The 12245-nt window shown below is 37.7% G+C and overlaps 1 protein-coding gene across 1 annotated transcript in view; it reads right to left on the bottom strand.

Annotated features, from left to right (window-relative positions):
• Positions 1 to 8071: 8071 nt before the first annotated feature.
• LOC104531775 (transmembrane protein 117-like) overlaps positions 8072 to 12245 on the bottom strand; it is a 71257-nt gene continuing 67083 nt past the window's right edge. Inside the window, exons 3-4 of the mRNA XM_029087168.1 lie at positions 8764 to 8923; positions 8072 to 8179 (exon numbers count right to left, since the gene is read on the bottom strand). Coding sequence (XP_028943001.1) covers positions 8072 to 8179; positions 8764 to 8923 — 268 coding nt within the window. The remainder of the gene's footprint in view (positions 8180 to 8763; positions 8924 to 12245) is intronic.

The following is a 12245-nucleotide window of genomic DNA, read 5'->3' as shown; positions in this document are numbered from 1 at the left end:
GAATTACTTATTGATGGGTTCAATAAAGTCTGATTCTAACAGATGCAAAAATATCTAATGTACTCAATATCTCAAGACACTCAGTGATTAACTTACGTATGTCCCTTCTGTCATACAAAGAAAAGCAGAAGAACTCAAAGGCAATAAAAGTAAGCATGTCTTTTTGTTAGTCTCATATAACAGACTTCAGATTTTCCAAGGAATTATGAAGAACTGCCATTCAATCAGCTTTGCAGAAATAATGCAGTTAGACCAACAATATCAGGCATATTCTTGTTTCTGTCCCCCTCTAAGGTTTAATTAAGAGCAAGCAAGCTCGTTTTACTCCTTCTCCTTACTTGAATTAGGTGGATCTGTATGCTCAGGTTCAACCTGTCACTAAGTCCTATAAATTCAGTATGCCATGTAGCTAAATGTAAGATATGGATAGGCATAAAACTTTTCTTAAGGCAACACTCTACCCAGTAATAGCAAACTGAGGTTTATCTTTCTTTTTTTAACTCACATGGTTGTATTTACAAATTGCATGCAATTCTGTCACTTAGAAAACAGCTGAACCAGTTAAATCTCATCTCAGATTTTCATTTTTAGATAAAAACCTGAGTAACAACACTCATTACAAAGCAGATTTCTACAATCAAAGAATATATTTCAGAGCATTGCTGTGGAGAGTTGCCATTATCTGAATGTCACCATTACTGTTATATCAAGATATATCACTGCAATATAATCTCAAGCAATGCAACACTCATCAGACATATATCCCACAACAACAAAACCTATCACACACTGATTACAGCAGAATCTGTGAAAAGACTCTCCCTGCAACTAAAGATTAAAACAGTCTGGTGAAAGACTTGCAAACAATTTCCAGCTTTTCTTGTTCCTAGAATTTCACCTTTTTTGTGCACTTGGCCTGGATATGGTGTTTTCAGGGAGTAGTGTGTGAAAATGCTGGGTCTGCTTTTGGAGAACTGCTTCATTATGTCAGGCAAGTACCTGCACTCCAAAAGAAGGGCCTCAGTGTCACGTGTATGGCACGTACCCATTGTCAGGGTAAAAGGGAACGACTGTGACAAATCAGAAGCTTTTTCAGCCAATTAATTTTGTGTGTAGTCATCTCAGAGCCAAGAGGATCCAGCTGGGGCTGGTGCCTGATTATGCTAGAAGCTGTACCAAGTCAAACAGCATCCTTCTCTGAGCACCTTAGGGGCTAAGCAGACAATCAGACAACTAGTGAAAGAAAAGAACTACAGCTGTTCCTTTTCAGCAAATGAGGAACTGAGTCACAGAGCTAAAAATGGGCCCAGCCCTCTATCAGTATAAATTGGCACAATAGGATTCAGGTCGGCACAGATACACCAAGTTACAGCAGCTGAAGCAACTCTGAAGTTGAATCTATAATGCCTGAGACCAAGATAATGCATCCAAGTAAGATTTAACCATCTTCAACTGGTGTAAAGGATGAAATGTACTTAAAAATACGGTACTCACATGTCTTGTTTGACAAAATCCACAGCATAAAATGATGGTGCTGGTTATCAAACTAGACAAGCACAGAATGAAAACACTGCTATATAAACCAGACAGCTCATTAAAAAGGAAGGGTAGGTAGGTAATGTGCAATAAGGGACAAGATACACCCACCTTTTCTCGGGGGAAAATTATTTTTGCTTATCATTTTTTTTAGTCCAAAATTGACTGAAAGAGTTGAAGAAATAAACTGTACTTTCCAGTATGTTCTGGCATGGGGGTGAAGGGATTTTCAAAAGGACTTTATACATCCAGCTGGACCTTGAAAATATTCCAACAGAAACTTCTGGGTTTTAATTACACGTAACAGTGCTGTACTTTCCCTTCCTCATCACCCTTTTACATAAACACTACATACACTTCCATCAAACTTTCCTTCAAAATAAAAGCAGTGGACTTCAAATGCATTATTTTATTCTCTGACCTATAACTGTAATACATTTCCATTCTCTTTGCCTTGTCCACAGAAAAGAACAACGTGAAAGAGGTGTGGAGGGCCAATGCACCAGTTTCTCAGAGCCTCAATTCCTTGCCAGAAGAGGAACAGAGACATTTTACTCTAGGGGATGCTGACACCATTTCTAGCTGATTGTTAGTGAGCTGCCAAATGGGCCATTTCTGGGACCATGCTAACTTGTCCCTCTCAGTACACAATTTCCAAAAAAGAACCCACCCCCTTGATGCCAGTCACAGACAGAAGATACAGGAAACAGATGAATGATGGGATGGATGGAAGTGGAGCTCGGGAGAGCTACTGTTCTGTGCTCAAAACAGAAAGGAGAAAGACTTGATACTCCTCAAAACAGTGACGCTCAGGGAAATAAAACAAACCCTTTGGGACTGAGAAATTCAATGCAGCTATAAATCCATGAGCAGTGGCTGTGGTGGCAGATTCAAGAAAAGGAACAATTCTACAATAGGTAAGCAAGACCTGTGCCTGACCCACTAGAAAGAAATGCCATGGTGCCAATAATGGCATGAGAAACACTATCATTTTGTTGCTTAAATGAAGTTTAGGAATATACTCAGGTCTGCCACTTGAATTCATAGTAAGTACAAATATAGCAAAGCTGTAGATGAAGATTTGTTTCTTTCTAGTCCTTTTAATTCACTTTTGTATTTCAGGATTATTTTTGAATATTTTACATCAATGCTAATGAGGAACATTTCCAAGACCCATAGAAGAATGAGGATGTAAAAAGGACAATAGAAGAGGGGAAAGTCTTTCCTATGTGAGAGACTTTGCAGGAAGGAAAATCTATTACTTGCTACAGAAAGGTTTCTCCCAAAGTTACCTCATTTGAACTTGTCCCCTTCAGAGATCTGCAGGCCATGGGAGGTACAGCACCGCAGAGCCAACCCTCACAGTAGGGTTCTTCGGCAAACACTGCACAATTAGCTGAGTACAAGTGTGTGTTCAAAATGCTTACCAATTTTAGTAATGCTGTTTGACAGGCATGTCTAAAATCTGCTAGAGAAGAGCAATGTACTCTGAGCAGAATTAAACACTCTACATAATATCTGAAAAAGGTAGTCCAGGGCATATGGCTCCTCCCTGTAAAACCTTGCTATATGGTAATGGCTGGGGACACCAGTAATGAAGCTGGATCTGCCATCAGTTTTATTAAATGTGAATTCACACCTATCCTGACTCCTCTGAAAAACCTGTCACTAGTCACCTGTCCTTACGGCTAGGTTCCCATCTTGAAAGGGCAAGTAGTACCTGAATAAAAAAACACAGTAAACCCTCACATCCAGAAATCCTGAATGTCAGAGATGATGCAAAAGCTGTTTGCTAACTCCACTAACACAGATGTTTCTCATGGGTTTTGACTTGTATTTTATTACCGTGTTTTCAAATGTTACAAAACCCAGAAAAGGTATGATGGGAAGGACCTGACATTCAAGTGTGTGCTTTTTCAGAAGTTGTTTTGCTGAGCGGGAGGTTTTTGGAAGGACATTCTCATTCAAAGCTTGGTAACTTCCCTGGGAACAAACTATACATTGGTACTTTTTGCTACTGCTTGTTAGGGAACAAAAAAACCTTATATACCACTCTTGAATCAAATGTGCAGCTGAGAGGATCCACGCTGACAGGAATGACAAATTATTTTGTATATCCTGCTTTGTCTGTGAACACAAAATAATTTCTTGCTTATCTGTTTCAAAGGAAAACTACTACACCTGTGTATTCTGGTTAAAGTGTAAATCAGGATTCCCCTCTTGTTTCCATAAATGTAAATTAATTCTATCAAATTACTGAGTGTAAATCCAGTTAAAATTCACAATCAAATTATGTTTGCAAAGTTAAATAGATTTTCTAAAAATCCCCTCAAACCTCTAAAAATCAAGCCTTTGCCCACTTTGTGTGGACAAGACTGTCTTTCTACTGTATCTTAAACTATTCAAGCAAATTATATCTTCTTCTAGGCACTTAATGTTGTGGGTGATGTTTTTTAATGTGCTCACATATCGTACTAGATTTTAATCAAAACAGCCTCTCCATCAGTGTTAAACTGAAAAAACAAAAAAAATGGAACTGTCCCTGCTTTATTTATTTGTTAACAAGATCAGAGTTTTTTTCCATTTTGCTGATAACATTTCTGTGTTACTGTTTAACAATGACATATATGAAACATAATTAACATTACAAAGTTGCTAAATTAACTACTTTTTTCCAGGGAATTACGAAGAACTAGAAGAAAAAAACACAGGAGAGCCTAAATACAGGTTTTCTTCAATCTGTTGTCCTTCTAATTCTCTTATTAAAACTCTACCAAAGACAGAGACCAGACATTCTGCAGAAAACAAAGCAAAAAAAGAAGTAATGGGCCACCATTAAATATGTTGATTTTTCGATTGCAGTAGCAAGGAGTGATCTACAGTTACATGTTAAAGAAATTTACTTACAATAATATTATGAAAAATACATTTGAAAAATGGTTATCATTAAAAAAAAAAAATTGTCTGCTGATATCCTAATACCTACATAAGCAGACATCCAGCACTAGTCATATGGAAAGTTGTTAATTATCTAACTCCCTTTGATCTTCATTACTTTCTAGTTACCCAGAAAGACTAAATTCTATTCTCTGTATTCACAAGAAAATTCCCACCTGGTATTAATGGGATTATTGTGCTAGTTTGGTTAAAGATTCACATACAAGAGCTTTCTCAAAGAATCTCAGACATAAGCGCTTCCTGGCTTCTGTTTATTCCACTCTGACGCTACAGAATTTCTCATTCATTGAAGAATAAATTATCCTTTTGGAATCAAATAGTATTTTCAGATAGCTTTTAAATCACTCAGACATTTTATCTGATTATGCTGTCAAATAAAAGTTGCATTAAGTCGTAAGAGTTGCAAGAATTTACACCATAGGACTTGCAAAGCTCTCAGCAAGGTAGCTAGGGCGTGTAATGCCACAGTGATGTTGAAACACTTCACGATCTTTCAGAAGTCTGGAGAAACCGGTAAACATTCACAAAAGACACTACAAAGATGAAATAATTCATCTCACGAGGTTTAATACTCCAGCCACCACAGACACCTACCCATTAGCAAAGTCACTAAGAACATGACACCAAAAAAAAAAAAAAAAAAAAAAAAAAAAAAAAAAAAAAAAGAAGTATTCAGAATGTTGGATTATAGTGTAATTATTAATATTTACTCCTTTAATTAACAACTTTTCCATCACATCTTTGAGAAAGAGAACTAAATAAGTGAATTTTTCATTAAAATATTAAAAAGTCCTATTACATGACAATAGCATTACTACACATCCTGCTTTAATATGTGCCGTCTCGCACTCAGTCTGAAACTACGGCTAAAAATATAATGATGCCCACGAACAGCAGTAAATGCTATAGGTGCCAGAAATACACATATGTTGGCATCTTGCCATCTCAGTTACCAGAGCAGGCATAACTAAACACATTGGGAAAAGTACTAACTTCATCACTTCCATACTGTGGAAGGAATAACAAACTTGTAGAGATTTTACTTTCTTGCCATAAGATTATGCAAGATGCATAATCACCTGTATTGGACTGAATTTGATCTGTTGTTTTTCAGTGAGAAAATATGCAATCTCTATATTTTTTTAAAAAATCAGTGTTTGTATTTATATTGGATAAAATATTCTGACAACAGGACAGGAATAGAGACCTCTGTGCTGTCTCTCAAACAACCTAAAATGGGTATTGTCTCTGATACACTATCCTAGACCCAGTGAAACTTAAATTCCTTTCAAACTGTGGCCAGGCAGCAGTGGAAGAAGTGATCACCCTGACTGCAGGAGTCAGACACATTCTACAGAAGGCTCACCAATAAAACATTAGCAGAGAAATGCTACTTTGGCCCTTTGTCCAGCTGTGGAAATAGCTGAGCAGGATCCTTGCAGAGCTGCAGCTCTAGACTGGAGCCATGCCGCCCTCATAACATTTATTTTGAGCCATGCCACTCTCATAACATTTCCTTTGAGTCTGGCTTAAGTAATGGTTCCTCTCAGCTCATCATGTTGAGTCTGCTTATTCTCCATGAAAAGAAAAGTGCTCCCCTAGGGCCTGCTGCATCTCATCCTACCATAGATGTTTGAGAGCACCCTAACAATACCTCAATCTCTCAATTGACTATAAAGACATAGTGATTAAAATCAGGTGGAGATGTATACACAGCAGCCATCTAAAAAAGGCATTCAGGTTACCTTTTCTTCACTCCAAGGAGGGTGGACGTGGTGACGTGTCACAGTGAGGTTGGCAGAAGAGCTAGGAACACAGCCTGAGCCAGCAGCCAGCCACACTACCCATGAGGTCCTGTTTCAGTCCTGCAACCTTCTCCATGATCTGTTTTCTCAGATTGTTTTAATATTTTTGCAGTCACAACTTTCACATTTACACTGCAGACACAAGGCTCCATCTTTTACTATGTCTCATCTGTGGTTTTCTCCCTGACCCGTCTCCTGGATATCTGGTGAATCACTTGGACTGGAGGAGCCTTTGCGCACTAGAAGGAGAGTGGGGCTAGGAGGCAGCCTGAGTTTGTTGCAGAATGGAAACCAAAGCTAAAAAGTGCATGTACCCTTTAGCATCATCTATAACTGTCTGCATAAGGTTCAGCTGTCTGTGTTCTCCCCTTCACGTGTCTGCCTAGGTTATGTCTAATTGAAAAAAGTGTTTCTTTAGGGCAGGGATTGCCGAGTCCTTTATTTCTTTCTTATGCTCTACATAGGGCTGACATAAATATGAAATTATAATAATACTAAGAAGTTAAAGGCATCCTTTACAATTCTGTGATAATTTTTCACACAATTATGTGATTATTTTTATCAGTGTTGAAAATGGCTTTCCAAACTCAATCGGTTTTCTCTTGTTGCTAAACACAGTATTAATGCTACCATTCAGAGGGACAGAAAATTAGATGAGATTTCATCCATGCTTTTAGTTAGCATCAGCCTCAAACAGAAATTGCTTAATACTAATATTTTTCTAATTTCACCAGTTTGCTGCCAAAGCTTAATTTAGAAAAAAAAATCTGTGAACCAGACAACACTATTAAAAATAATTTCTAGAAACATGTAATTCTAAAGCAAACTTCAGTCAAAGGATCATGATCCTGATGGTCTTCACTCATGATTTAATACTTTGCTGTCTCAATTTTATTGCAGTAGCAATGCAATGATGCTAGAACTACACTGTAAATAAAACATGTCGAAATAACTTTAAATAAATAAATAACTCCATCACACAAACATCAGTCAAAAATGCAATTAAAAAGAGCATCTTGCTTTGTGTTGTAAAAATATGAAATACTACTCAGGACAGGCTGTTTCAAATAAAATTCTTCTCTATATTCAGCAACTCCAAGGTCAAAGTACTAGAACTTCATTTTTCAGAGTCAAAAGGATGATCTAAAAATTATTTGGTATGAAGACAACTCTGTTTCTCTACCTTGCATACAAAATCAAATTCAGTGTAGCTTGGTACATCTTGTATTTTCATTCATGCTCTCATTACAGCCCTGTGAAGTATAATAACTTATTATACATTCTCTTGAATCTTTTTGAAACAGCAAACAAAATGTAAAATGCAAAGGGCAAGAAAAGAAAGCACCAGGAATCTTACTAGAAAAATAGTATTCCCTTTCTTATCCTCCTTGTTCTAACCATGAACCACAGTGAGAACTGAACAGTGGTGGACATTGGAAAATAAAATTGAACTACAGGACTTTATGCAGCCTTAATGTCCCAGTATAGCAGTGATAAATTCTGAGTGCCGCCACAGCGTCACCTCTGTAATAATTACTCAAGCAATAGATATCTCATTAAAGACAACTAAGTGTCTCAGGAACAGTTTTTGCTATCCGAGTTAGTAATATATTGGAAAGAAATGACCCATCAGCTCTTCTCAAGTTCTTTGCTAACTTCAGTTCAACAGTCTAACATGTCTAGGACTAATAGCAAAAGTCACTCAGGCCTTCAATGCTCCTTGTCCTTGACTCAGTGTAAATGACCTAATTCTTCACAGAGCACTAGGTGAATTATTCACACAAGGCTCGAACCACAGACAAATCCAAAGGGTGAGCCACAGCATCACATGAAGGAGGTTTCTGGCCAAATACTTGTGACCCAGATTCCTTTCTTAACAGCTAAATTCAAAGGAGCAGACATCAAGCAGACTACAGGGAATCACCTCCCAAGTTAACCTTGCTGGCAGAAGACATTACAGTACAAGGACTTGTCATCAAAGTAGAGAAAATTTAATGTGAAAGCAGAAAGTGGAATCTTAATAGCAAATACTAATTTTCATCTATTAAAATGTTATAATGTGTATATACCTAATATTATATATGCTTGAAATACGGAAGTATTTCTTTCTTGTTTGGCCAAATTTCTCTCATCTTCTTAACAGAAACTTTAAATTTACAAAACAACTAGCTTCTGTTTCTTTTTCTGATGTCATTTTTGCAGAAAACATCTTCTAATTTGGAAAGTCATGCAGTTCTTACTTGGAAGTCTAAGAATATAAATCAGCAACGTTTTAACAATAAAAGGCCAGCGGGCTTTTTGCAAAGTCACTGAGAAGGGTGTTATAAAATGCATCTACTAATAGAAATTGCAAACCAAACATTTATTTACCTTTATGTAGTCTTAGCTAAACACTATTTGCTTTAGAGGAAATAGAGTGACTAGGCAGTCTCAGCAGCTTGAATGAAACATTAGGAGAGTGTACCTGCATGACAATAAGAAGGTCAAACACCAAGATAAAAGAGGCCAAGAAAGCTCTTGAGACCTCATCACTTGGCAGAAATCCGCGATTCAACTTGTCCCAGCTGATCCAGTCAGTAGTGATGACAAGCACAACTACAGAGGTCAGAGTAAAAAGAACCGTCCTGCAAGGAAAAAAAAATAGTTCAGAGAGAATACGACAGTAATGAAGATGCATCATTCTATTTTATGTCTTCTAATGGTCAACGAGTACTTTATCAGTACTCTTCTCCTGATGAAAAGAGAATGAAGAAAATTAAGTGTACAAACAAATCGTTTAATTCAAAATAGGAAAGCAGTCAGCTGTATCCGTGGTAAAAAGAAATTTAGTAGTTAGTAATAAGCATGTTGCAAAATTAGGCTGGAGTGTATCACTCTTGTTCTTCATTCCATATTTTTCATTGAAGATGCAAACCAATTAAGTAAAATAAGAAAGAAGTAAACTATACTAATGTACCAAGGACTATATGATATAGGCTGAATTCAAATGAACAATCTGAGATAACATTTTGTAAGGCAACAAAGATATTAGAACCTTGGAAATGTCTTTTCTCAGCTGTAGGAGCTATAGAGCACTAACTGTGAAGTCTGATTTTTACATAGAAACTTGTCTGTATGAAAGAAATTTTAATTGCAACAAATTAATCTTTACTTAATTCTGGGGTTTGTAGAAAGATTTTGCTTTGTGTCTCCTTTGTACAAGTTTTCAATACGTTTTATGGCATTGCTGAGAAGTCACTTAAGAGTGAATTACAAAAGTAATAAAGCCTCCCTATGAATGCTATGAGAAATCCAGAAGACACATATGGCTAATTCATACAATTCTGCAATATGATATTTAAGAAAATATCTTTCTAAGCTATCCCCTCAAAATAACTCTGCATCATTTCCAGTAGCACTTTGGTGATATCCTTCATAGTTGGCAGCAATGATTGATTGAATTCTTGGTTCCACGGAAGCAGGCAAATTTAGCTGGTAATTTGAGGGGGAGCAAGGCTTCTCCCAGTAGCCATAGCTGTCAGTAAACCTGTGCTATAATAGGGGCATATCAACATCTGAACGCACACACACAGCTAAATAATTGTGGCAGGGTGGAGTTTTTTTCTACAGCAATAGTCTCATATTCTTCAGCTACTGAGGGCTGTAAAACAATGTGAAGAATATTTCCCATGACACTTCCAAATGGGACAAATGCTCAGAAGAGTAAAAGAAAAATCTGTACACCAGTAGTCACAGGATACCAGTCTGTAGGCATTTCTTTTTATACATCAGCCTTGGCTGTGTCTGTGTAGGAAGGGAAAACAAATAGGCACATAAGCAGTAATGTACACATTTGGACTCCTAAATATCATTCTTCTGTGGCACGATAGGCTGCATTTTTTCACAATATAATGAGACACAAAATGACTTGATTGCTACTACCTTTACCTTTGAACATCTATTTTTATTCTTAATAAATAAATTCAGTTATATTCAACACCATGGTTGGCACCATCACCGTATCCCTTGAGTGTATTACCAGCATCTGGGTCAGAAAGAAACCAATGAAGCATATTAGACTTAACAGACCTAAGCAATATTCAAGCCTGCTTACCCTCAAAACATTTGCTTAACCATCACCTCACCTGTCAGTACCTGAACCTGACGGACTTTCCTACAGGCTCCACTTTGGCACATACGCAGAATGGTTTATTTCAGAAATGCTATTCATTAAGGTGTTTCTTGCATGCATATAATCTCTTGAGACCCACAAAGGTGTTTTTTCCTACATATTTTGCCTTCATATCTGAAATGCATATGGAGGTAAACGCTTTCACTTCAGCTGAGTACTCCATAAAGAAGACAGTCCTTAGTGCTTGTCTGCCAGCCAGAACAAGCTGCCCTGGCCGTTGGGTGCACCAGTTCTCCTCATTCTCATGCTGACGAACACACATCTCCTGGTGTATGGACTGTTTAGAAATGGATAATTCAAGTCTGAGTATCTTGCTATGGGAACCATGTACCCAGAAGTTATGCTCAACACTTTTCTGCTTCAGTCCTCTTGAATTATGCATTTGTGTTTTGGAGCAAAAGTTCAAAGCATGGAAGGTCAGACTCTGGCATGTATGCAAGCAAAGGCAGACATATTTGTATGCACGCTTCATTGGCATGCATGCAAAGACCCACGTGTGCGCTCAAGCCCTGATTTCCTTGAGGAAATGCATATGCACTTAAAAAATTGCTTCATTATTCATTCTCCAATGTCAAATAGGGAGGGAAGGGAACAGAAAATGGGCTGCTAATAGAATAGAAAATGTAAAACCAATAAAAAAAGGTTAGAAATAGACTTCTGAAATGGTTGCATTAAACAGCATAATTAGCACTCAGTTGTATTTTTGACCTATGATACTGGAACACAGCACAATATTTAATACATGCTTTTGGAGTTATTATAAACTGAATTTGTCTGGGTTAGAGATCAGTTCACTTCTTGGGAAAGTACAGCATTGCCCCAGTGTCCTGGGGATTAAGAGAAGAAGCTGAGGATTTCATTTAACTTGACATAACTTGTATCAGATGAACCTATGTGAACTACTCTGCAATATTCAGGCTGGTATAGTTTGTCCTTTATTCTGTAATGCACATTCCTGAGAACAAGCTACACCATCAAACTATTTACAGCAGTGCTAGCAGGACCTCTCTGTCTTCTGCTTGTAGAAGGGCTATGAGGGGAAAGGCAAGGGAGGATTGACTCTTCTCTGTACCAGACATTAAGAAATGCAACTTTTATCTGCTTCATATAGGTTATACGTTTTTACCTTTCACTTCTAATTCTAACTTGCTGTATTGAATGATTATGTGCCCAGCCTATTATACACTACAAGAGGTTATGCACAACACGGGCCAGAGGCTTGAGCAGGTTTCTGTCACTAGTGGTGAGTGCAGAAAATTTCTGATGGCAGACAGGGTCCTAACTTCAACCTTGCAGTCTCTGTCCTGGAGAAATGTCATTTCTGAAGGAGAACGGCCATGACACTTCACTGTCCTCTACACTAGTACAACCAATAGCAAGTACAGAACATCCACATGCCATCTTCAACAGAGTATGCCAAGAACCTGCTATTACTTTACCTACAATGTCTCCATACTGCCATCAAGAAAGCAGCCATCTGAAGTCTAGACAACCCAACCTCAATGAGTTCTTTGGAAAGCACTTAGAGGTGGGGAAATTCAGAGCTGGTGTGCTACGTCACCAGTCACACGGTCCCATCTCAGATGTCATCCACAGCTTTTCTCTGTGAGATCTCTTGAACTTTGCAAAAAGTCTGAGATGTTGGTCACATATGAATCTTCAGTGGAAGTCATAATTATGTGAACAGAAAAAGGCTATCACTGCAGCATAACGCAGACCGTGGTGGATTAACAGGTTGGAGAGATATGTTTAGAAAACAGGGCATCTTTGATTTG

The sequence above is a fragment of the Antrostomus carolinensis genome, unplaced genomic scaffold (assembly GCF_000700745.2).
Source record: "Antrostomus carolinensis isolate BGI_N321 unplaced genomic scaffold, ASM70074v2 scaffold511, whole genome shotgun sequence".
In the NCBI taxonomy this organism is placed as follows: domain Eukaryota; kingdom Metazoa; phylum Chordata; class Aves; order Caprimulgiformes; family Caprimulgidae; genus Antrostomus; species Antrostomus carolinensis.
Note: the sequence above shows the minus strand (reverse complement) of the source record. Positions and strands in the feature narration are given on the sequence as shown.